We start from the raw sequence: 27926 nt of genomic DNA on the forward strand, positions 1-27926 counted from the left end.
ATTACATTCACTGCTGTGCAAGTTGCAGAGGCTGGGAGTTAACTACACATATGCATACTTTAACTTGTTTGACAACTCACCAGGGGCATATCCAGGATTTATCCAAGGGGGTTTCCAGAATTGATTAGTGTGCAGGGAGCCCCCAGCCACTGACAGATTTTGAACATCAAATGCTTCAAAATTTACTAGTGCATGCTCTATGGATAATAAAAACTATTAATATAAATTATGCTATCTTTATTAGTTATTTAGTTCCCTATAAGTCCTATCAACTAGTTATGTATTTTAATATGGCAAGGCCACAGGATTCTAGTAACCTTCAGGACCTGTAGTAGTGTCCTTGGGTGTTACAACACAGAGCAATGGGGTTACTAAATTGTGTAGAACCCTGTACATGAGTCAAATTCTAACTATCATAATTCTTTTGCAATATACCGTACAACAGGAAATATTGATGAATTCACAATTGATCAGCTTTGACAAATTAAAATTTGACGAAAAGCAAGAAATCACAACTGACTTTTGGGGTGCTTATTGACGTTTGATGAACTAAAATTTGACTAATGTAACTGAATCAGCAAATCCTGTCGTTCTGTGTATGCCTTATCAGTTATCATTTCCCTACAAATTACAAAATCATCACAACATAATTATTACACTGTAATACTATCATCTAACTGTCACTGGTTGACATGACGACATAAAATTAGAATATAGTGTGTCTCTGTCCAAATGACGACCTAGAGATTTAAAATTTAATTATTGTCAATGGCAACAACAGTTCAAACTGACCAATGAAAATCATCCTAATAAACCTATCATCAGTAGCCCACTCCAAACTGGTTGTTATCTTCTCCACTAACTCATTGACAGCTTGTACAATGATCCTGTGAGGGTTGTCCACTAGCGATAACATGCCCTAAAGGGATGGAGGACATTAGTGATAACATGCCCTAAAGGGATGGAGGACACTAGTGATAACATGTTCTAAAGGAATGGAGGACACTAGTGATAACATGCTCTAGGACACTAGTGATAACATGCCCTAAAGGGATGGATGACAAGAGGGTAGAATGAGCATACTTGTAAGTAATTATCTGAGTATGGGGCACCAAGAAAATTGAAAAATCAGGTTTACACAATTACACTTATATTACAGTGAGAACACACCAACAAGGTTTCTACAATAATACCAGTAGTCAAGGGTTATCCTATTAATTGTGGATAGCATGTGAGGGGCTCATTGTCAGTGTGTTCTCATAAATATCCTTGAGTAAAAACATGGTGACAATCTTTAGCTGCTAGTATTAAGATTTATCCTTCGTAGCAAGAGTTCATAATATATATATTTAGGAAGAGTATCCAACGCTGTATTGCCCCTTCAAAACACACTGCATAATAATGTTATGCAATAGTCGTCATCACCAAACGTGTTAACTTGCTTCAAGAGCTATAAGGGCCTTGAAGTGCTTGCAGGTCTTCGCTTTGGTATATCAACGCCTATCAACAAGTATAATAGGAACACTGAAGAGTATAATAGGAACAGTGAAGAGTATAATAGGAACACTGAAGAGTATAATAGGAACAGTGAAGAGTATAATAGGAACAGTGAAGAGTATAATAGGAACACTGAAGAGTATAATAGGAACACTGAAGAGTATAATAGGAACAGTGAAGAGTATAATAGGAACACTGAAGAGTATAATAGGAACAGTGAAGAGTATAATAGGAACACTGAAGAGTATAATAGGAACAGTGAAGAGTATAATAGGAACAGTGAAGAGTATAATAGGAACAGTGAAGAGTATAATAGGAACACTGAAGAGTATAATAGGAACACTGAAGAGTATAATAGGAACACTGAAGAGTATAGTGAAGAGTATAATAGGAACACTGAAGAGTATAATAGGAACAGTGAAGAGTATAATAGGAACACTGAAGAGTATAATAGGAACAGTGAAGAGTATAATAGGAACAGTGAAGAGTATAATAGGAACACTGAAGAGTATAATAGGAACAGTGAAGAGTATAATAGGAACACTGAAGAGTATAATAGGAACACTGAAGAGTATAATAGGAACACTGAAGAGTATAATAGGAACACTGAAGAGTATAATAGGAACACTGAAGAGTATAATAGGAACAGTGAAGAGTATAATAGGAACACTGAAGAGTATAATAGGAACACTGAAGAGTATAATGGGAACAGTGAAGAGTATAATAGGAACACTGAAGAGTATAATAGGAACACTGAAGAGTATAATGGGAACAGTGAAGAGTATAATAGGAACACTGAAGAGTATAATAGGAACACTGAAGAGTATAATGGGAACACTGAAGAGTATAATAGGAACAGTGAAGAGTATAATAGGAACACTGAAGAGTATAATAGGAACACTGAAGAGTATAATGGGAACACTGAAGAGTATAATAGGAACAGTGAAGAGTATAATAGGAACACTGAAGAGTATAATAGGAACACTGAAGAGTATAATAGGAACACTGAAGAGTATAATAGGAACACTGAAGAGTATAATAGGAACACTGAAGAGTATAATAGGAACACTGAAGAGTATAATAGGAACACTGAAGAGTATAATAGGAACACTGAAGAGTATAATAGGAACAGTGAAGAGTATAATAGGAACAGTGAAGAGTATAATAGGAACACTGAAGAGTATAATAGGAACACTGAAGAGTATAATAGGAACACTGAAGAGTATAATAGGAACACTGAAGAGTATAATAGGAACACTGAAGAGTATAATAGGAACACTGAAGAGTATAATAGGAACACTGAAGAGTATAATAGGAACACTGAAGAGTATAATAGGAACACTGAAGAGTATAATAGGAACAGTGAAGAGTATAATAGGAACAGTGAAGAGTATAATAGGAACACTGAAGAGTATAATAGGAACAGTGAAGAGTATAATAGGAACAGTGAAGAGTATAATAGGAACACTGAAGAGTATAATAGGAACACTGAAGAGTATAATAGGAACAGTGAAGAGTATAATAGGAACACTGAAGAGTATAATAGGAACAGTGAAGAGTATAATAGGAACACTGAAGAGTATAATAGGAACAGTGAAGAGTATAATAGGAACAGTGAAGAGTATAATAGGAACACTGAAGAGTATAATAGGAACACTGAAGAGTATAATGGGAACAGTGAAGAGTATAATAGGAACACTGAAGAGTATAATAGGAACACTGAAGAGTATAATAGGAACACTGAAGAGTATAATAGGAACACTGAAGAGTATAATAGGAACACTGAAGAGTATAATAGGAACACTGAAGAGTATAATAGGAAAAATGAAGAGTATAATAGGAACAGTGAAGAGTATAATAGGAACAGTGAAGAGTATAATAGGAACACTGAAGAGTATAATAGGAACACTGAAGAGTATAATAGGAACACTGAAGAGTATAATAGGAACACTGAAGAGTATAATGGGAACACTGAAGAGTATAATGGGAACACTGAAGAGTATAATGGGAACACTGAAGAGTATAATGGGAACACTGAAGAGTATAATAGGACATATCAAAAAGTCTGGACGGCAAATGTCAAGTAAAAAAATTTATCCAGCTACCCGTTGTTTTTCAAAAAAATTCGTTGTACCGCCGACTTTGACATAAATGTCTGCCAGAACAACTAGAGGAATACGGATAGACTTTAAAGAGCTCTGCGCTGTAAACATTCCTCGGTAAGTTGTTTTTAATAGGGTTTACTCTGTGGCTATTTTGGCAGTGTTTTGTGATAAGCGTGCATGTGTTGCGCTCGACAGTACCGGCCTTGGCAAACCCAGCTCTCCTGCTAATAGGGTTTCTGAGTGACTTGTCCTCAGGCCTAGGCCTCTAGCCAAACTGTACTTGCCACAAATTTATGAATTTCCGTGTACTTTCTATTAATAGCTCCCCTGTGTATGGTGGGTGTGCCTGGTGTGCTTCATGTATGTTCCCGAATCGTCCTAGAGCCGGTATTTCTAATAACTAGTGGCTTTCAGTGCCAGGTGGAGTTCTATGTAGCATCATTTTTTTATTACAGGTCCACCCGACTCAAACGTAAGAGCAGCCACCATGAGAATGCTGACACAACACTGTACCCAGTTACAGTGATCTCTGATTCAAGTGAACGTGTTCGCATCCATTATATTGGCTATGGATCACAACATGATGAATGGAGGAACAAAGGTGATATTTTACCTGTAACATCTCCCTGTCTAACCACTGAGAAGTTTGATTTGCATCAAGAGTTAGCAGTGAAAGTAAAATCTTCATTACTAGGTGGAAGAAAATCAAATCCTGCAGTGAAAATAACTATGTCGTACGACTTGGATACCTTCAACGAAGGTCTAGGAAGATGTGGCTATGTGACCAAAACTGTTAGAGGTGTCAAGCATTACAAAATACAACAATATAATGAGCTTGACCATATATTAGGACCTAATTGGCACTACCGTGGAATTAATGCTGCTGGTGACTTTTGCTATGTGGTGCCAGAGTCCATAGAGTACTATTTGAATCGGCACAGAGGCATTGTACATTATGTACCAGATGAGAACTGTAAGCCTGTTAGAACAATTATGCCACATGGGTACTCATTAACTTTCAAATATGTACGAGCAGATGGTACACCATCTGAATTTGGAAAAAATAATAGTATATTCAAGTCTTAAACTATGTACATGTATAGAGCAGTAAAAATGATTGTTTGCTACTTATTATTACAACGAAGAGTTCATACTAATAATGTATATATATATATATTTAGGGACTCTTGTTACAACGTAGTTTATTGTGACCAATTTCATGACACACTGAACACTTGTGCGCTAATGGTTGACGATCATGTCCTGAATCTTCTAAATGTTCGAGTCTATTCTTCTTTAGAAGTAGCTGCTTTAGAGCATCAAGGTTATGATAATTGTGGTTGGTGCTACGAGCAAAGTAAACAGTGGTTTCGTCATTCAATTTTTCCATACCTTGCTGAGTGAATTGCACAAGGTTTCCGTATTTTTTAAGAAATTCAGGGACATGTTGTGCCAATATATGAATGTAAGGGGTCACATTTTTTGATTGGTATACCTGTTTAAAATCAATTACCCACTGCTTTGCATCTTTCCCAAACTTTGAGGCTGTTTCAGAAGATACCTTTTCACTCTGTAGTAGTTTATATAATTTTTTAAAGTCTGTCCATAACTGTTGAATAGCTGCTGATTTTGGGACATCAGGGAACATAGTCTCTATGTTGATTTTAGCAAACAAGACCAATTTTTCTGGTCCAACTAAGTCACACCATTGTATTTCATTTTTTTTCTCCTTTGATGCATGAAATTTAAAGCTGCTAATACGACAGTTGTTTTGTACAAAGGTTTCAAGTTGAGTGAGACTGTCACTTCCGCTAAGTGCATCTTGCCGTCTGATGCCCAGTATAAGAAGGTCAAACAAAACATCTGTTATGCGAAGGAAGAGATGAAGTACATCTGGAATCACACGATGTATTGGTACAGTTGGAAATAATGGAGCATTTTTACAACCCAATCTTTTGGCTTTTGGCTGTGATAGGCAAGATAGGATGCTTTCATTTGTGCGAGCACCATGTGCAACATCTTCAAATGACCAAGTTTTATCCAAGTTTTCTGATGCTGGACATGTACACCAGATACAAGCGTATGTGGAATTTGCACTTTCAATGCCACATATGATAGCTAAAAATTTGAGATCAGAACACAAGAAGTACTCTATGGGAAATGTAAAGCCATCGACAGTTATCGATGTCAAGCGAGCAACCTCATTATACAGATCACACAATGCCTCCTCCAATTCTTTGTAGTTTTCACTACCTCTAATGATTGCTACTGTATGATTGCCCTTTGGTGACATGGCTATATCACCTTCATTCAACAGTGTAAAGGTAAAATTTATTAGATTTAATTTCCTGCATATTATTGTGCCATCACCTGAAAGCTTGACATGTATGGTATCACCACTTCTGATTTTATTCTTTTTAATAAGCACCTTAATTCTTTCCCTTAGCCGGGATTCAATGGTTTGTTGAACTCCTTTTCCACCAGGGCATTGTTTTATACCCCATAGTGAATTAAGCTGTGAGGCAAACTTTTCAAGGCTGTAAGAACGAGGCAATTTTAAACCAGGAGGAGTCATTGTTAGTTCATGATAAGCAGCATCAGATATTCCAAATCTCTCTTTGATGAACAAGGTTTGTCCTAAGACTGTGTCATAATTTGCCACAGATGGAGGGTCTATTTTGGTAAATTTACCGTTCTCTATGTCTAGCATCTCCACCTGATTAGACTCTTTATGGAGTATACTGAGCGATTTCACCTGCACTCCATCATCCTCAAGGAATAACAAAGCTTGATTAATATCACTATGAAGTTGCTTTTTTCTAACCCATTGTTGCTGCCGAGATAATTGTGTCAAATCTTGACATCTTCGTTTAGCTGTTGATCCCGCAATAGAAGAGGACAGTCTTTTATTTGACAGCATCAAGGCCTTTTTTTCATCACAGACCTGTTTAATTTTTGTTTGAGTACTGTTTAACTGACTTTGTACAAGCTGTTGTTGAATGGTAGTTTCTGTCAATTCAAGTTTTGTGTAGCATAACTCTTCTTCTAGTTTAAGTCGTTTAGAATGCTCTAGTTCATACTTCTCTTCAGACCTTTTTCTCTCTTTGTCAAGCTGTTTTTTAACATTTTCAGGGTTTATTTGTATCTCCCATGTTGAATGTATTCCTGATTGCCACTCTTTAAATATTCTTTGCCTTGTTGTTGACCCAGCTTTACTGATTTTTTGGCCCATACGCCATAACTTGACCTTAAATAAAGAACGTAGCTTGTCATCCACTTCACAGCACACATGATATTCAGACAATATTCTAGTAATAACACGTTCCAGTGCTAGCTGTTGGCTTGATAAGTTCTCTGACATCTCTGGGATTGCTTTCTCACAAGAGGTAAGGTCAAACAGTGGCATGCCATGTTTGTTCAGGTGGCTGATAGAATATAGGAAGTAGCTGCACAAAGAAAAACCGATAATGCAACGAATATGATAAATAATGACCAACTCTATAGCCCTTAATCTTAAAACACTTAACCGCTACATATGCAACACTGGAAGATAGATCTCCGCACATTTATTCATTAGCAGTACAATGATAGGCCTATTAACTCACTTGTTAACTTGTAGTGTAACCATTAATGAACATTAGCAGACCTTATCGCTCAGATTTTGTACAAGAACCTATACATCAAAATGTCGCGCTTAAACCACTCTATTTAATGCAATTCGTACCTAAGGCGTCACTATTTCCATGGCGATTAAAAGTTCAATCTAATGACGTTCAATGATGTCATGCAATAGAAATATGTGTGGTTTCAATGTGTACAGTATGGGGAAAACCCGATTTTGCAGGCATTGGCCTTCAAGCCACTTGGTAGTGTTTGGGGTCCAATTAATCGCTGAAAAGTAAGTTTCTTTATTCTCTCCATACTTTGAGGTAGCTGCATATGGTCTCTACGATAATACTAAAAATAGGCGTAAAAAAGCTCTTTAATTGCGCTTTGTAGCATATCATGTTAACAGAAATTGAAGCCATATGCAGTCGCTCAAAAACATATGTATGCTTAATTTGACAAACTTTTTGATATGAACAGTGAAGAGTATAATAGGAACAGTGAAGAGTATAATAGGAACACTGAAGAGTATAATAGGAACACTGAAGAGTATAATGGGAACACTGAAGAGTATAATAGGAACACACTGAAGAGTATAATAGGAACAGTGAAGAGTATAATAGGAACACTGAAGAGTATAATGGGAACAGTGAAGAGTATAATAGGAACACTGAAGAGTATAATGGGAACACTGAAGAGTATAATAGGAACACTGAAGAGTATAATGGGAACACTGAAGAGTATAATAGGAACACTGAAGAGTATAATAGGAACAGTGAAGAGTATAATGGGAACAGTGAAGAGTATAATAGGAACAGTGAAGAGTATAATAGGAACACTGAAGAGTATAATAGGAACACTGAAGAGTATAATAGGAACAGTGAAGAGTATAATAGGAACAGTGAAGAGTATAATAGGAACAGTGAAGAGTATAATAGGAACACTGAAGAGTATAATAGGAACACTGAAGAGTATAATAGGAACACTGAAGAGTATAATAGGAACAGTGAAGAGTATAATAGGAACAGTGAAGAGTATAATAGGAACACTGAAGAGTATAATAGGAACACTGAAGAGTATAATAGGAACAGTGAAGAGTATAATAGGAACACTGAAGAGTATAATAGGAACAGTGAAGAGTATAATAGGAACACTGAAGAGTATAATAGGAACACTGAAGAGTATAATAGGAACACTGAAGAGTATAATAGGAACACTGAAGAGTATAATAGGAACACTGAAGAGTATAATAGGAACAGTGAAGAGTATAATAGGAACAGTGAAGAGTATAATAGGAACACTGAAGAGTATAATAGGAACACTGAAGAGTATAATAGGAACAGTGAAGAGTATAATAGGAACACTGAAGAGTATAATAGGAACACTGAAGAGTATAATAGGAACACTGAAGAGTATAATAGGAACAGTGAAGAGTATAATAGGAACAGTGAAGAGTATAATAGGAACAGTGAAGAGTATAATAGGAACACTGAAGAGTATAATAGGAACACTGAAGAGTATAATAGGAACACTGAAGAGTATAATAGGAACACTGAAGAGTATAATAGGAACAGTGAAGAGTATAATAGGAACAGTGAAGAGTATAATAGGAACACTGAAGAGTATAATAGGAACACTGAAGAGTATAATAGGAACACTGAAGAGTATAATAGGAACAGTGAAGAGTATAATAGGAACACTGAAGAGTATAATAGGAACACTGAAGAGTATAATAGGTTTATTATTATTAGTACTTTCATATAGTTAATTTACTGTTTCAATTAGTAAGTGTATGAATACTTTATAGAGTGACTTTGTTTGACTGCTCTATTAGAGTACTTTGATTTAAAGTGCCAGAATTGTAATACCATGCCATTGCTCAATGGCTTCAAATGATGCAATCCATTTTAAGCTAGAACAATATAACTAATATCAAGAGTTCTTAATACAGTGGAACCTGTCTTAGCGACCAACTGTATAGAGGTCACCACTGAGACCACTTGTAAATTCTCAAGGTGGGCTATTTATACACTGTTTTAAAACAACCACCTGCCTATTAAGGCCAAACTTGAAGGTAGAAAGGTCCCATTGTATATAGAAGGGATTATGAATTCTTGTTGATAAGAAAAGTAGCCATTCTATTAATCACTAGTGCTAAATACCATGGTAATGTTGATACCATGATAACATCAAAATTTGGATAATAGCAGTATCATTTTATTTGTATATCACAATATCAAGTTATCACCCAGCCTTATGTAACCTCCACAGTTTACCACTTTTTCTCTGTCTTTTTCATTCAATGAAACCTTTTAAAGCACTTATAACTGCAACCTCAGCAAGGGTAGCCCTTACGACACAAGGTGTGTCAATAGAGGATATGTGCATATTATTATTTGAACAAAACTGATCAATATAATGAGATTAGCGGTGTCCCCAAGATTTTTGATGGTAAACGACTATTGTGAATTCCATACAAAAGTGTGGGTAGTACATGTGGCTTGGACTATAACTTGCCACATGAACTATGGATGGGGCTACTCATTCCAGTTACTCTGTTATACACATAAAGGAATCTATCGCTCTGGAGAAGCTGAAAGGCAAATGTGAAAGGCATTCATAACATCTTCACAAACTTGCCTCGCCCATTTTGCAAGCTAGCACGAATAAACTACGTCAAAGCAAAGCTAACTTACCTGGAAGGTTTACACATACTTGCTCTAGACAGCCTTTATTTCCCACACACAGGTGGTTTTTAATATAAACCATTTTGCTCATGTGGTGCATAAAGACAACAGTATACAAACACACACACATTTTTGTGTCTGGATTATGTAGGTATCCTCAGGTGTCCAGGTCTACATATATTACACATCCCACACAATCATATACCTTCATTCTAATAATTCTCATTGGTTGACCATTGTGTCTATTACACAGTGTCTTCTCCCATAATATCTCCTATAAGATGACAATACTATCCCTAGGTGGTAGGGATGGGGACATGTGTCACTCACTTCTAGCCACTTGTCAAACTTGTCTTCTACAACATCTGCTGTAATCTCTATGGTAACCGTTGACATGTCCTGCCCAATAAGGTATTAACACCCACCATCACCATGACAACCAACCTGGAGATGGTTTGGATTTGCTGGTGTAGCCATGGCAACAGTTGCCAGCTGTTTTTCATTGACATCATAAGAGTGAAGGTTTAGTATGTGGTCAAGTAACACCCTAGATCACCGTGGTAACATATGGTCAGTAACCATAGCAACAATACCTTGATCTCTCAGTCTCTATTAGTTTAGCTAATCCATTAATGTTCCTATTAATGAGCATCATCACAGAGTCAAATTACACTAAATTGTTCACCTTATTTTATCAAGTAACTTGTCAAGATGTGCTCTATTTGGAACAAGGTCTTTCTTATTCACAATTATTATATCAGCCAAACTGATCTGTCTACCACATATTGCCATGACAACTACTGCATTACCATGGTAACATACTGGGTAGCTTGACTGGCTTCATTACCTTCCAATTGCTACAATAAAACACAAACTAATACATACAAGAAAAAGAGCTATAAATGAAAAGAAATAGCTACTGTACCTGACAGTACAAATAACCACCTTCTTCACAGTTTTTACAGTTGTCTACATGAACGGGTGTTTTTATTTGTACGTTGTTATCAGTACTCGGGTGGGCACCACAAAGAGTTCACAAGTTTGTTTTGTACTAATTTAATGCCATACTGATAGCTAACAGTAGTCACAGCAGTAGTGTGTTTGGATAAGAACACATCAGAAGGGGGGGGAGGTATGCATTAATATGTTATTGTCTCAGCAAAAACCCAGAATGTTCAAATTTATTTAGCATCTACATTGTCCAAGGAATAAGGTGTTAAAGTTTCAGCCTATTACAGTGAGTAATTTTTGGAATTGTAGTTCTAGACAGTAGGAAGACATGGATTTGTACCACAGTAACTACGCATACTAAAAATAAAACACAGCACTACAGGGTGACGGCCATAATTTTCATTTACTGGATTGGTCTGCAAAGTTACAACATGAACAGACAAATCCACAGAACAGGCATATTAACCCTGTAGTCACTTGGGCATGTAGTCCCTTGTGCATGTAGTCACTTGGGCATGTAGTCACTTGTGCATGTGGTCACTTGTGCATGTAGTCACTTGTGCATGTAGTCACTTGTGGATGTAGTCACTTGGGCATGTAGTCACTTGGGCATGTAGTCACTTGTGCATGTAGTCACTTGTGCATGTAGTCACTTGTGCATGTGGTCACTTGTGCATGTGGTCACTTGGGCATGTAGTCACTTGTGCATGTAGTCACTTGTGGATGTAGTCACTTGGGCATGCAGTCACTTGTGCATGTGGTCACTTGTGCATGTAGTCACTTGTGCATGTAGTCACTTGGGCATGTAGTCACTTGCGCATGTAGTCACTTGGGCATGTAGTCACTTGGGCATGTAGTCACTTGCGCATGTAGTCACTTGGGCATGTAGTCACTTGCGCATGTAGTCACTTGTGCATGTGGTCACTTGTGCATGTAGTCACTTGTGCATGTGGTCACTTGTGCATGTAGTCACTTGCGCATGTAGTAACTTGCGCATGTGGTCACTTGTGCATGTAGTCACTTGTACATGTAGTCACTTGTGCATGTAGTCACTTGCGCATGTAGTCACTTGCGCATGTAGTCACTTGCGCATGTAGTCACTTGCGCATGTAGTCACTTGCGCATGTAGTCACTTGCGCATGTAGTCACTTGCGCATGTAGTCACTTGGGCATGTAGTCACTTGTACATGTAGTCACTTGTGCATGTAGTCACTTGTGCATGTAGTCACTTGTGGATGTAGTCACTTGGGCATGTAGTCACTTGCACATGTAGTCACTTGTGCATGTAGTCACTTGCGCATGTAGTCACTTGTGCATGTAGTCACTTGTGCATGTAGTCACTTGTGCATGTGGTCACTTGTGCATGTGGTCACTTGGGCATGTAGTCACTTGTGCATGTAGTCACTTGTGGATGTAGTCACTTGGGCATGCAGTCACTTGTGCATGTGGTCACTTGTGCATGTAGTCACTTGTGCATGTAGTCACTTGGGCATGTAGTCACTTGCGCATGTAGTCACTTGGGCATGTAGTCACTTGGGCATGTAGTCACTTGCGCATGTAGTCACTTGGGCATGTAGTCACTTGCGCATGTAGTCACTTGTGCATGTGGTCACTTGTGCATGTAGTCACTTGTGCATGTGGTCACTTGTGCATGTAGTCACTTGCGCATGTAGTAACTTGCGCATGTGGTCACTTGTGCATGTAGTCACTTGTACATGTAGTCACTTGTGCATGTAGTCACTTGCGCATGTAGTCACTTGCGCATGTAGTCACTTGCGCATGTAGTCACTTGCGCATGTAGTCACTTGCGCATGTAGTCACTTGCGCATGTAGTCACTTGCGCATGTAGTCACTTGGGCATGTAGTCACTTGTACATGTAGTCACTTGTGCATGTAGTCACTTGTGCATGTAGTCACTTGTGGATGTAGTCACTTGGGCATGTAGTCACTTGCACATGTAGTCACTTGTGCATGTAGTCACTTGCGCATGTAGTCACTTGCGCATGTAGTCACTTGCGCATGTAGTCACTTGCGCATGTAGTCACTTGCGCATGTAGTCACTTGCGCATGTAGTCACTTGCGCATGTAGTCACTTGCGCATGTAGTCACTTGCGCATGTAGTCACTTGCGCATGTAGTCACTTGGGCATGTAGTCACTTGTACATGTAGTCACTTGTGCATGTAGTCACTTGTGCATGTAGTCACTTGCGCATGTAGTCACTTGCGCATGTAGTCACTTGCGCATGTAGTCACTTGTGCATGTAGTCACTTGCGCATGTAGTCACTTGCGCATGTAGTCACTTGGGCATGTAGTCACTTGTACATGTAGTCACTTGGGCATGTAGTCACTTGTGCATGTAGTCACTTGCGCATGTAGTCACTTGCGCATGTAGTCACTTGTGGATGTAGTCACTTGGGCATGTAGTCACTTGCGCATGTAGTCACTTGTGCATGTAGTCACTTGTGCATGTAGTCACTTGCGCATGTAGTCACTTGCGCATGTAGTCACTTGCGCATGTAGTCACTTGCGCATGTAGTCACTTGGGCATGTAGTCACTTGGGCATGTAGTCACTTGGGCATGTAGTCACTTGGGCATGTAGTCACTTGCGCATGTAGTCACTTGGGCATGTAGTCACTTGGGCATGTAGTCACTTGGGCATGTAGTCACTTGGGCATGTAGTCACTTGCGCATGTAGTCACTTGGGCATGTAGTCACTTGGGCATGTAGTCACTTGGGCATGTAGTCACTTGCGCATGTAGTCACTTGGGCATGTAGTCACTTGGGCATGTAGTCACTTGGGCATGTAGTCACTTGTGCATGTAGTCACTTGGGCATGTAGTCACTTGTGCATGTAGTCACTTGGGCATGTAGTCACTTGGGCATGTAGTCACTGTGCATATAGTCACTTGGGCATGTAGTCACTTGTGCATGTAGTCACTTGGGCATGTAGTCACTTGGGCATGTAGTCACTGTGCATATAGTCACTTGGGCATACAAGTACCGTATACCCTAAATATTTCGAGTGGGAAAATTTTTGCTGATTTCGTGGTTTTGGGAGTTATCAGCGAAAATTTTACCCTTGAAATATTTAGACCTCCATATAGTCTAGTACATTTTGGAAGTGTTTGTAAATCCACGAAAATTTTATTTTTAGCAACATTGCTCAACCTCGAAATATTTGCCCCTCGGAATATTTAGGCTATACGGTATAGAGACATAGTTTTATTAAACCTGTAGTCACTTGGGCATACAAGTATAGAGGCATCTCAAATTACAAAATGACCATGCTCTTTTAACATCTACTCCATTGTAAACAAATGCACCTACCCTTTAGGAGTAAAAAGAACTCTTCAAGATCAGGAAAATAAGATGGATAGTGTGTAGATATGATTTGTCTTCCTTGAGTAATGGCTTCATTAAAACTTGTGTACCTTATAGCAAATGTAATTTACTGATTTTTTTTGTTATTAAAATGCATACTGGTATGAACTACATATTAACATACTGGTATGAACTACATATTAAGTCGGTCACATACACTCACTCTTAACACACACTACCCACCTGTAGACAATACTTGGCATCCACCATAGTAACGACCCCATCAAGGTAAAGGTCACTACACAACTGCTCATCCATCCAGAACATGTTAACTATAGGAACTGAACAAGTGTAGATCATGTGATCCCATCACATGTATGGTAGTCAGGAAGTATTATATCAGGCACACAATTGACTGTTCTATATTAGAGTAGAAAGCATGTCAATCTTTTTCCAATGCTATTGTGATATTTTCATTCAGTCTCATTGTTTTTATTTTACATCAGCTACCTCTACATCACAAGATATTCCAATAACTGGTGTCAGAATTATTATTATTATCAAGAGATCACAATCTTGTTACCATTGAAGCGAGGGATTTTGCAAATTTTATAGAAATGCAGCAGCTATTTATGAACTTTTCCCCACTCAATACAGTTCATTTCTCAAACTATCTTGATTAAATAACATTGTTTAAATATTTTATGAAGTAATATGCTGAAGAAGATAATGTGTAGGCAAATCCCAGGCCAATGGTTCATTGGTTGAAATAACGGAATCACTGCTGTTGTGTGCCTACATGGCACCACATCTATATCACTATCACCACTGTGTGACTATTACGTCTCTTGCTGACAGGGTAGTTTTGACCCAGTCACAACATCCCAATCTCTTGTAATACAGTACTCCCATACAAATGTTTCCATTCTACAATTAATGGCGAGACACAAGAGTGATCCATGAAGCTGTTACATGATGTAATATCAATAGTAAGCCTTATGTGTATGAGGCTAATGCCTGACTAACTAACTAACTTAACAAGCCTTCAGACAAGTGTAACTCGATAACAGCAAAGACTATGGGCTTGACTGCTTGATGTCACTTCAACCCAACAGGTGCTTTTTGACATACTGCACTATGTGCAATGCGCATAGCTTGTCTTCCTTTGTGTCTCATTTCTTATTGCTGACAGTACAAAGTCAGTGTGTCAATTTATGATAGCATGTCATCCATTCACTACGTAATGGCCGCTGAACATAGCTAAATACGAACCACTTCACCATTTCAGTAATTGATGAATGGGGCATATGTCCAGATGCAAATTAATTTTACGACATGCTTATAGTGCCTTTTTGTTTGATGTGGTATGCTAGTCATAACTATGTTACAAAATGTAACAAACAAGCACAAGGAAAAGTTAGGAATTTTAAGTTTGATTAGGCATCATAGGATGAGGTCATCTACACCTGCAGCCATACTAGTGGATATTTAATACGTAGAACCATAGATAACATACCCCCTGGATTGGAAACTGTGCCCCGCACTCATATAGGCTTTGTACAAGAACTAGCGTCCTTAGCTGGTTTCACGCCTCAACAAAAGTTAACCCTACAGCAGAACGGTGGCATTAACAACTTCACGTTGCAACAAGAATGACTTGTGGTGTTGTTATGATAATTGTTTTGGTAAGTTTGACCACTTAGCGTCACTTTGGTTAGAAGTCTGACAATGACAGATTTTGTGCTGTGGGGGAAGCACATTCTTGGCTAAACTACGTGCTGTAGGTAGAAAAGGGAAGTTTCACAAGGTTAAATATGCTCTAAAGAATAGCCTCAGCTAAACAATACGCCTTCCCATAACTCCTTTGGCAGGTTTTTGAGATGGTATTGAGAAGCACATTTACTCCGTGAATCTAAACAATATCGCTGCACAATTTATACCACAAAGTCATCAAATAATGCTCTGTAGACTGGTCTGGCATAGCATATAGGGTTCGATGTTTTCCTTGAATGTGTCCAAACCATCACATCTTGCCTTCATTTTCATTTCTACTGTTCGCACAATAGAGAGCCAATTTGCCTCAACACTCATTGTTGGCTTCCAAAACATCTTAAGAAAGGACCCTTCACCATTGGTGAGACTTGTTTTCGCTCAGAGAAACTTGTCTTGTTATTGAAGGGGTGTGGGGGAGCGAAACCAGCCTGTAACCAGTAGTAGTGGCACTTAATCCACTAATTTCAAATCCAGGGGGATATACCGTAGATTCCCTAAAAATTCGGCAGAAATAAATTTATTCCGTTCGTGTGGCCGAACAATTAGGAAAAAATGTACCAACCCGGTGTTATTGTCGAATTTTTAGGGATCTATCCCTAATACAGTCTGCACGCTTCATGGCAGTTATTTTCGATCTGCTTACTGGTGGATTTCTTTCTACAGGGACCAACAGGAACGCCTTGTGGTGGAACTGACGATACTGGCCGCAACACTCACTTCACTGCAGCACTAACTTATTTACCGTGATTGCCTACATTATCCAGGAGAGATGATCAATGTCATTACTACATCACTTTTGTATACAGTCACTCGACACTAATAATAATAGAAACCACAATCAATACTATTAAACTAGCTATCTCGCTAGCTCCCAGTTGCTGCATGAAGTGTTCCATGACTTAACAGAGCGTTATATCTGAGGATGTATCATGTTTGTAGGCTCCAGGAGAGATGTTATTCTGTGAACAGAAACGAAGATCGTTTTGTGGTAGCTGTGATGTCACACGATGATATCGTTGGGCATGTTCGTTCCGTGAACAATTTCACACTTCAGGTGCTTCATCCAGCATAGAGGTAGCATATTATGTGAGGTCACTGGGAATCCTCAGTACTAAAGAAACTTTCGTCAACTAGTACTCCAAGTGCCGAAAAATTAGCGCAACTTTCTTTCCACTTGCCGAAATTTAGAGCACATTGCGTTCAAAGCACGGGGAGTGCCGAATATTTAGAGATGCCGAAATTTTAGGGAATCTATGGTATTATCTATGGTAGAACACACACTAATATCTGGTAAAATACTCTAACAGAACAGTCAATTGTTCAGGTAATCAAGGGTTTGGTAATATACAGGTTCCTATTGTACCATCTGTGCACCCCATATGATCCCCACATGATCCCCTCACCAGGATCACATGAACCTCTTACCAGGATCAGCTAGTCCGGTAGTCTCCAGAAGGACATAGTCAAACTGTCTTCCTTTCTTCTGCATCAAGTTCTCAATGGCCTTCACTCCAACATCTCTGTAAATCATGTGATCAAGACAAGCACATACTAGTACTAAAGAGTATGAAGTTTTGCATTATAAATACATTGACTAGAAACCGGTGTCATATTATTCCTCCACAACAACATGATGATATTGGTTGACCTACACATTCCTTCAATGTACACTCTACAGACTATCAGAACTCAATAATGGTTACCAGATAACTACAGGCACTGATGAAGTCTGTGACACACCTCTTCATGTATTACAAGGATTTTCTGCAGTAAGTATTAGCAGCCTTATGTCCTTTGCACAAAGGAGATGGTAGTGTATTGATGGATTTGTATTTGGACTAACTATCGCAATAATGAAAGAGAAATTATTCAGTTGAGTTGAGCAGGTCAATCCGAATTGAACTCACTGAAACCCAAGTAAAATGGCCACTCACTTACCAGTAATTAATATACTGGGACTTGCACTATTTATATTGTAATGCACCCAACCCTTTATGTCAGCAAGCAGCAGCAGCAGCAGCAGCAGCAGCAGCAGCAGCAGCAGCAGCAGCAGCAGCAGCAGCAGCAGCAGCAGCAGCAGCAGCAGCAGCAGCAGCAGCAGCAGCAGCAGCAGCAGCAGCAGCAGCAGCAGCAGCAGCAGCAGCAGCAGCAGCAGCAGCAGCAGCAGCAGCAGCAGCAGCAGCAGCAGCAGCAGCAGCAGCAGCAGCAGCAGCAGCAGCAGCAGCAGCAGCAGCAGCAGCAGCAGCAGCAGCAGCAGCAGCAGCAGCAGCAGCAGCAGCAGCAGCAGCAGCAACAGCAGTGTTTTATTCATGTCATACAGTCAGCAGACAACATTGTACTAGGGCGAAAACGAATATTCTAATTGCTTACGAAATGAATAATATTAAAAGGAACGAATATCCGAATATTCTAATTGTATGCACTGAGCTCACAATTGCTTAAAATTATGTTTCCATACAAATAGAAATTGCTACATTTGTGCTTATCTGTTGGTACAACTCTTATAAGTGTCATTATTTTATTAGAAAATGGAAAAACTTTTCATAAAGTTTTAAAACCTATTCCTTTACCATTGTGAGTATAGAATATTGAATCTCTTCCAACAGCATTTGAATGCTTGTTTTAGAACGAATAACAAACTATTTGAATGGTTTGTTTTAGTCCTACATTGTACAGCATGTGTACCCACAAACACACACACAATAAAACACAGCCACACCCACTTTACAGAGCAGCAGAGACATCCATTCCTAAGCTCCAACCACTCCTCATACAATTGACCTTGTTCTCCAATTGCTAGCGACTTCTCTATAGCACTACCTGAGGATTACATCATGTGAGGATTACATCACACCTACTACACACCCACCTTCTCCAAACTCATTTAGGATCACAGCAATCCTCTTGTTGTGCTGTTCAGTTAATATGTAGTTTAGTAGGGTAGTCTTGCCAGCACCTATATACCATACCATATAGCTTAAATATTTCAAGGGGCAAAATTTTCGAGGTTGAGCAATGTTGCAAAAAATAAAAATTTTCGCGGATTTGTAAACACTTCCAGAATGTATTACATTGACTATATGGAGGTCTAAATATTATTTCAAGGATAAAATTTTGCTGGTAACCCCCAAAACCATGAAATCAGCTAAAAATTTCCCCCTTGAAATGTTTAGGTTATACAGTAATGTCATGTCATGTCATATTATGTCATGTTATGTGTCACGCAAGGAAATTTTGATGTAAGAAAAATTTGACGAATTTACCCTTCAGCAGATTTGACGAAATAAAATGTTGACAAAAATCAAGAAATTGTAGACAAAATCTGTACTTTTAAAGGTGCTTATAAACGTTTGACGAATAAACCAATTCAATTTTTTTTGACATCAAAATTTCCTTGCATATGGTACATCACATCATGTCACTTTACATCACACTATATCACGTTTAGGGCTGAGCGATACTGCCATTTTAGTATCACGATCAATATTGAAGCCACCATTCACGATACTGAATAGTTCATGATACTTGTGAATAAGTCAATCATAGCTGGTGCTACATACTGTATTGCTCAGCATTCCTGCAGGAAGTCCTTATAAGTGATAGTAAACTAGCCACTATCATTCTTGTTTATAGTAATGATTATTGTAACACATGCTTTGAGGTTATGTTGTGGTGTTCACACCTCTCTGCAGGGGAAACCAGGTGGGTGGACTTTATCACTTACAAGGATTCTTAGCCTAGTACAGCATAACAAATGGATTTTTAATGACAGTAATGTACAGGCATGGTATCACGATAGTTAATAACAAAATATCGCGATATCGATACTTTCAAAATATCGCGATATATCGCTAAAACGGTAGTATCGCTCAGCCCTAATCACGTTACATTACATTTAGCTTCTTGAGGAGGGGGGGGGGGCAGCTCCCCAGAACCCTGCTACTACCCTGGTGCACCCTCCTTGTTAAACCCTGGCCTGATATGAGTCATACTAGTGACAGATCAGGATATGGTTGATGAGCCCCTTCCCTACCTTTCTTGTCATTTTAATCAAACTGTGTTTTACGTTCATATCACAGGAGGAGGGGTCACTTTATTGCTCAGTAATTGTAACAGTTCTTGATAGACATCTTGAGTAGTAAAGGTAATTGATTCGACAATAGATGATAATTTACTAGCGGTTCTCAAGGAACTTAAATCAGAACAATCTTCATCAGTAAAAACAGAATAGAAGTACTTGTTGAACACATCTGCTCTAGCACAGTCATTTGTAACAGTAGTATCACCATTAAAAATTGGGGGTAATGACATACGATAACATCTAATAGATGTCACCCACTGCCAGAATTTTTTGGCTGCAGTACGAAAACAGCTAGAAAGTGTAATAGCTTTAATCTTGGTTTCATTTCTTGTTTTGGATCGCACTAAATTATTAATATAGCGATACTTAGCAGTGAGATTTGGAGACCCACTTGATTTCATAGCTTTGTAAAGTCTTCGTTTCTTTATTTCTCACTTGTTCCATGGGACCTTATTGATTATGATGGTGATATTGAAGTTTCTTGGGCCATGTGGAAGGATCTTTTTTCTTTCAGTAATTGATGAGTCTGTCCCTAAACTAAAGTGGAATCGTCGTAAGATAAAGCACTGGTTTAGTCAAGACACAATTTCTCTTATACATAAGAAACGAAAACTTTACAAAGCTATGAAATCAAGTGGGTCTCCAAATCTCACTGCTAAGTATCGCTATATTAGTAATTTAGTGCGATCCAAAACAAGAAATGAAACCAAGATTAAAGCTATTACACTTTCTAGCTGTTTTCGTACTGCAGCCAAAAAATTCTGGCAGTGGGTGACATCTATTAGATGTTATCGTATGTCATTACCCCCAATTTTTAATGGTGATACTACTGTTACAAATGACCGTGCTAGAGCAGATGTGTTAAACAAGTACTTCTATTCTGTTTTTACTGATGAAGATTGTTCTGATTTAAGTTCCTTGAGAACCGCTAGTAAATTATCATCTATTGTCGAATCAATTACCTTTACTACTCAAGATGTCTATCAAGAATTATTACAATTAAATCTTAATAAAGCTTGTGGTCCTGATTTATTAACTCCGCAGATATTAAAAAGAAGTGCTGATTTTATATGTGAGTCCCTATGTAATTTGTTTAATCAAAGTATGTCAATGGGTTTACTTCCCAAAGATTGGACTACAGCAAACGTTGTAACTGTTCACAAAAAAGGAGATCGTCGAGTTGCAGCAAATTACAGACCCATCAGCTTAACATCTATTGTGGTGAAGATTATGGAGAGAATTATTTGTAGGAAACTAACAGAAGTTTTGGAAAAATCAAATCGCTTAAGTGATGCACAGTTTGGTTTTCGTTCCCGTCGTTCAACAGTATCATTACTCTTGTCTGTTGTACATGATTGGAGTCTATGTTTGGAACTACGTAGTAGTGTACATTGTGTCTTGCTAGATTTGGCTAAGGCCTTTGACTCTGTGGCCCATGAGCATCTTCTTCTTAAACTACAGTTATTAGGTATTGATGGTAAGCTACTGCAATGGATACACTCCTTTTTAACACACAGATGGCAACGTGTTGTTGTGAATGGTGCTTATTCGGATTGGTTAAGTGTTAAATCAGGAGTTCCTCAAGGGTCTGTTTTAGGCCCCTTGTTGTTTTTACTATATATTGACGATTTGCACAGTGTTGTCAAGCACTCTAAATTGAAACTCTACGCACCTTGTACAAGGAAATTAAGTGTGAATCTGACTGTAAATTGTTACAAGAGGACCTTGATTACATTTGTGATTGGGCAGACAAGTGGCAACTTCGATTGAATGCATCCAAGTGTGACGCTTTTCTTATTTCAAATAAACGTAAGAAAATATCTTATGATTATTTCATAAACCGCTCTCTTCTATCCTGGAAATCCTCTGTGAAATATTTGGGAGTTTTCTTTCAATCAAATTTGTCATGGTCACACCACTGCAAGTATGTTGCAGCCAAAGCCAGCAAGTCCTTGAATTTTCTACGTCACACTTTATGGGGTGCTACAACTGAGGCCAAATCCATGGTCTATAAGTCTTTAGTGCAACCTTCACTAGAGTACGCTTGCACTGTGTGGAATCCTCACACTGTTTCTGATAAGTCCAAAGTGGAATCTGTCCAACGACGTGCTGCACGTTGGGCCTGTGGAAGTCGTTGGTCACCATTACATAAGTGTTGGAATAAATCTTCTAATGCTTGTTTACAAGAGTTACACTGGCCAATACTGTCATCTCGAAGGAATTATTTGAACGTGGCTATGCTTTATGACATCCTAAAAGGTAGGTACGATTCTTTGAAGCTATCAAATTACTGTAATTTCAATACATCTTGTACCCGAGCGCATCCTCTCACCTTTGTTCCGCTACAGTCTTCTATCAATTCTTATAGACATTCTTTCTTTGTGAACACTGTTTTCTTATGGAACACTCTATCGTGTGATGTATTTGATCTCAGCTCATCTAAGTTTCGCCAAGCTGTGTATAAACTGTTTTGTTGTAATTAATTTATATGTGTATGTGTTCTTTCTTGGTTTTTGTAGTTGTGTTTTCTCTGTATTTGTCCCCTCCGTTTTTAGTTTTGTATCTTCTAGGGAAACACCCTTGTACAGGCTCTGCCTTTTGGTGTCACCCTGTCTTTTTTGACAAATCAGATAAATAATAATAATAACAAAAGATTGAGATAGTATGATGGAGCAATCAACGATTCTAATACAACAATCACATCTTACAAATAACAATACAAATTTTCTTTCCCAGACCCCTCATTAATGACATTCATGTCCACTGCATAATTCTTGTTGCCTGCTCCACCATACCCGATTGTGTTACTTTTGGTGGCAAATTACTCATTGTATCTAAAACTGACTCAGGCACCTTCGTATACATGTATTAATCCCATCTAAAACAATCATAATCGTCTTCTGCAAATGCTTAAATGATACATTAATGTTGACAACTGATATTTATCTATAAGTTGGTATAACTCTTGTTGGTATGCATTCACCTGAGCCACCGCCAAATATAGTAATATCAAAGAGGTGAACATGCGTTCACTCCCAATGGTTTTGTACTGGAACAAACATGTTTGCGCCCTGAATAAGTGTATGGGATATTTTTAAAGCCTCATAACTCACTTGTTCTTGTCTGTAACAAAGGGCTTTACAGCACTACCAAATGTTTGGGCAGCTGGCCCATGTAACAAGAGTTATTAACAAGAAACTAGGGCTCAGGTGAACTGAACAGACTTATAGTTAGTATAGTTTATGGTGACACAGATGGCAACTGTACATTGTCTCATTATTCACACATGGGGAGTGTCTTGTTACTGTGTGGTGTAAAGCTGATTGGTGAAGACAACATATTATAACGAAAATAGATGCAAGCACTTGTATTAGTACTAATGGTGGTTGATCACTTATGACCACAGAATGCCACATGGAACTGTTCTGTATGAGTGGACAATCAGACTTGTATATACCTAATCCACCCAATTAACATTTAATAAGCCTCAACTGGGACTCAGAGGTGGTGATGTACCAGTATAGGAAGCTTCTTGCTCTTTATTTTAAGCTCATTGAAGAAATACAAGAGGATATTAACCAAACACAGCAGTACTCCTGAGAGAAACCACAATATTGCAGATACCTTGGTCTCGTGCAACCACAACCGAATTCCATAACTTGAAGGAGATCTGTGTGGGTGAGGCCAGCTTTGGCACTTGTAAGTTAGCTAAGACCTGGATACTGGGACATATTGATAGCAGCTGCTGCGTTAAGAGCTGCGGTGAGTCCTGTACAGAACTGCCCAGTCAATGTGTGTACATCTATCACGTGTATATAATACGTCACACTAACTCACCTAGAAATCCGGTTATAATAGTGATCGGGATTTTACCGTGAGCAGGAGTAGGAGGGAGGGGGACCAACTGTGGACAATCCTCGTCTGAACTGTCTTCTGCCATTTTTAGCGCCAGATAACATTACACGCCTCTAATAATTATCAAGCGCTTAGAATGATGGAGGCTATTCGGTCACGTGTCACTTTCCCAATAGTGGTATTATCAGTAAGCAGCCTGGTCGCCATATTGTTAGTTCAGTTATGGATAAGATCCCTGGATCCTGCCCAACAAGTGGTCGCGTTTCGTTACCAAGGTTTCGTCTTTATCGAGTTTATAATGTTCCTGGTGTGTCGGTACATATGGAAGCGCATGTCTGTATTACCGCGCTGGTCACGTGCTCCACTGCTGTTAATTATGATCCTGGGAATGGCCAGGTTTGGAATGAACCCGTTCACCCAAACTGATCCGAATATTATCGTATACCTCACCAGTATGAGTATGGCCACAGTAATATTGTTATCTAGTATACTTGGAATATCTGATGTCATCATGTATGTTGTCATCTCACGTGATAAAGAGTATTACTCCAAGATGAGAGCGTGGCTATGTCTGGTGATTGTCATTATGGTGCTAATAATAGAACGACACATAGCAGAAGACATAAAGATCACAAGACTTGGTATACCAGTTAACAGCCATATTAGTCAGGACGGACTAACTATTGCTCAACTAAGTGATATTCACCTGGGGCCTAATGTGGGACGAACTAAACTGACATCAATTGTGGAGATGACCAATCAGCTTCAACCTGATGTAGTGGTTATTACTGGCGATCTAATCGATGCCCCCTTTGACTATCTCCAATTTGCTGTACAGCCACTGGCTGGATTGAAGAGTAAATTGGGTGTATACTTCATAACAGGTAATATGCTGATTAATGCTCACCATGTTTACTTGTGTTGCCTAGGTAACCACGAGTACTACACGGGAGATATAGATCGTTGGTTGGTTAAGTTACCAGACTATGGGGTGAAGCCATTGATCAACTCGAGAGTGAAGCTGCTACCAGATCTATACCTGGCAGGGTTGGAGGATTATCAAACTAAGAAAATGAAGTGAGTACCAACTGCAAGTTGTACCCTGTAATGCTCATGTTCACACGGGGCATTTTTCAATGCTCATGTATGTATCACCATCTTCAGTCTCCAGTTCATCCTGTACTGGGTTATACAAATACTTTAGTAATGAAATGACTAGGCCTTACTGTTAAACACTCACTTTATTTTAATGTCAACATCCTAATTGCCCTGTATTGCAACAATCAATATTTTGTTATCATAGTGTGGCCTCCTCAATACTATCCTGAGATACTTGGTTGGTCGCAAGGTGTTCATATTACCATACAGTGAAAGCATTCTAGAACATAATTTTTGGGATTTATCAGTTAGGCCACTTTTTGTGTTTCAGATCTTGCTAAACCAGGTGGTTCGTTCATCAGACTGTGTATTATTAGAGTAAGCTGACTGTTCTATTAGAGTAAGCTGACTGTTCTATTAGAGTAAGCTGACTGTTCTATTAGAGTAGCTGACTGTTCTATTAGAGTACTGTGTTCAGTGTTAAACTTCCACTATGTCAGTCTACACTCTACAGCTCCTTTCTTGACATTGAGGTGGATCTTCAGCCCATCTAACCTACCTTAACTATGTAGACAAGTTATTTTGAGATATAGGATAATGGTGAGAACTTCATGATAATGACCAAATTTAGACGGTGAGATCTAGCAATGCCATCTCATTATGGCTCAATCCATAAACTGCTCAGATTCTACCCACATACCTGCTCAATTCACAACCTGGCTATGAAGGATGAAGGGTAATTGTGACCAAATCTGCAAGAATCCCATAATGTTAGCACAAGTCTAATTTTACAGTAGAATGTAATAAACGCAATGGGTAGAATGTTCACAAAATCAAGAGAAAAAATCTGTGATTTTTTTAAAGTGCTGGTTTCACAGTGAAGGAAGGTGATATCACCAAAAACCTTGGTAGCATCATGATACCCAAAGCAAGAAGAGTTCCAAATTTTTTGTTTCATGTCAGTGCTCACAAGGAGACAGAAGATATGAGTGTTAGTCTGCCTTGTGATGGATGAGGTTCACTATCATTTTTTTCTCACGTTTTTTCCTTTGCCCTGGTCACAGGTAGGGCCTGGAAGACAAAACTTACCCAGCAATGGATTCACTTGTTCATGGAGAACCTGATGGTATAAGTTGTATCCTGGTAGAGGACTGTGTTCGTAAGTTATGCTAAGCACCTTCTGTATTGTCACTGTACAAATCGATTTTTCTGCTGTTGCCACTTTGTAGGGCTGTAACTTCAAAAGTTCTTGGCTTTTAGAGCTCAAACTTTGGTTGACCATCCCTTTGGTTATCTAGATATAGAAAATGGAAAATGTGCTAACATAAGGGGTTCTTGCAGATCCGGTCACAATTATACAGTTCTGATCTTTATTATCATCTTAACAATCAGACTGTAGCTACATGGCCTCCAATTACCTAGTGCATGGAATTTGTAAATCCTTCTCTAAGGTGCAGTGTGTAAGGAAGATAAACTTACAATCTAACGCTTTTTCAAAAAACATTAAAAAAATTTCCTGATACATACAGTGAGTTCACTAAGTTGAAATTTAATTATTCGTAAATACCTGTTACACACACGTTATTGTTTTAAAGGTCACAAGGTATCATGTGATACAGTATATATATCAACACTGACATACACTAGTACACTAGCTAACTGTATCACTGAGTCACATGATCACTTATCACTGAGTCACATGATCACTTCTCACTGAGTCACATGATCACTACTGATAGCACAGGTTTGGTGTTGTACATGCAATAATGCACAAAACTAAAAATGTGCTGATCCACAGAGAAGTGTGTCTGAAAAGTGGGTAATGAAACTCAATGGTTTACAGAGGTGTACCGATATCAATGTCGGTATCAGTGAAAAGTTGACTTTTTAGCAGATATGAGCAGATATTACACGTGAGTACTAAAATTGTCCCAAGTATTCCAGATAGCACAATGGTTAAAGTATGAGGCTAAAGTTATAGAAGTTTCCATGATGGCCAGGGTTCACATCCTGAGTTGGTCACACTTTTTTTTCTTTTTTGCACACCTTTTTGTCATCACCTTTTCACAATTCTTTGTTTTTTTCTTTACATAGGTTTTAGTGACCACCTTTTAAGCTTTTTGCCACAATATTTTAAAACATTTATTGTAGTGTCCATACTGAAAACCTTTTATGTCAGATATCAGAATCGGTAATTTTTTTAGCGAATATATTAGTTATCGGTATATTGGAAATTTCCATATTGGTACACCTCTAACGATTTATATATAGGATAAAATTTCTCACGAATAACTGATTGATAAATATTCACCCATCACTGCTACCAACAACCTGTAATAGTTGGCACCAAGTCACTTGAGCACATGGTGTCAATTGTAGTACGTAATCCACAATACAGTAGTCTGAGCTTTGATACTCTAAGTGAACAATCATTTCAACAGGAGTCCATCTATTCAAGGTGACTTGTGATCAATATTCCTTCCACACAGAGCATTCCCCCTCCACTAACAATAACAGTTGAGATAGTGTGCATATCATTGTAACCTTGTATTGTTTGGTAGCTATGGCAATCACATGATGGATGTACATGCAGCACTGGCAGGAAGAGACAGGGGAATCCCCACGATAGTGTTAGCACATCAACCCAATGCAGTGCTGGAGGCAATATACTGGGAAGATGTGTTCCTCGTGTTATCAGGCCACACTCACGCCGGTCAGCTCTACCCAATAGCATTACCAGTCTACTTGATACAACCATTTTTTGCTGGCCTATACGAGCCACGGCCTGGAGTGTATGTCTATGTTAGTTCAGGGACTGTCTACAATTGGATGCCTCTAAGAGACTTCTACCGACCAGAGATCGTGTTGTATACCCTAACTAGCACATAACATTACTAGACATTATATAGAAATATTTATTTATTTAATGAATTCTCTTTTAATTCTTTCA

General features: G+C 38.6%; 3 protein-coding genes across 3 annotated transcripts; 2 read left to right on the forward strand and 1 right to left on the reverse strand.

Moving 5' to 3' along the window:
• Nucleotides 1–616: 616 nt before the first annotated feature.
• LOC136256712 (zinc-regulated GTPase metalloprotein activator 1-like) lies at nt 617–24019 on the reverse strand. The gene is made up of 13 exons (XM_066049720.1): nt 23861–24019; nt 18812–18898; nt 18666–18762; nt 17368–17462; nt 14413–14510; nt 10718–10752; nt 10581–10670; nt 10489–10533; nt 10340–10442; nt 10226–10294; nt 10101–10169; nt 793–919; nt 617–740 (listed from the first exon to the last, which is right to left on the reverse strand). Exons 1-13 carry the CDS (start codon nt 23961–23963, stop codon nt 670–672), a joined length of 1089 nt encoding a protein of 362 aa, XP_065905792.1. The 5' UTR covers nt 23964–24019; the 3' UTR covers nt 617–669.
• LOC136256714 (uncharacterized) lies at nt 3583–4750 on the forward strand. The gene is made up of 2 exons (XM_066049722.1): nt 3583–3716; nt 4058–4750. Exons 1-2 carry the CDS (start codon nt 3649–3651, stop codon nt 4686–4688), a joined length of 699 nt encoding a protein of 232 aa, XP_065905794.1. The 5' UTR covers nt 3583–3648; the 3' UTR covers nt 4689–4750.
• Nucleotides 23873–27926, forward strand: LOC136256711 (transmembrane protein with metallophosphoesterase domain-like). Its single transcript, XM_066049719.1, has 3 exons — nt 23873–24762; nt 24808–24955; nt 27538–27926. The coding sequence occupies exons 1-3, from the start codon at nt 24015–24017 to the stop codon at nt 27863–27865; spliced, it is 1224 nt and encodes a 407-aa protein (XP_065905791.1). The 5' UTR covers nt 23873–24014; the 3' UTR covers nt 27866–27926.

Source organism: Dysidea avara, chromosome 5 (assembly GCF_963678975.1).
Source record: "Dysidea avara chromosome 5, odDysAvar1.4, whole genome shotgun sequence".
NCBI classification, from domain to species: Eukaryota; Metazoa; Porifera; class Demospongiae; order Dictyoceratida; family Dysideidae; genus Dysidea; species Dysidea avara.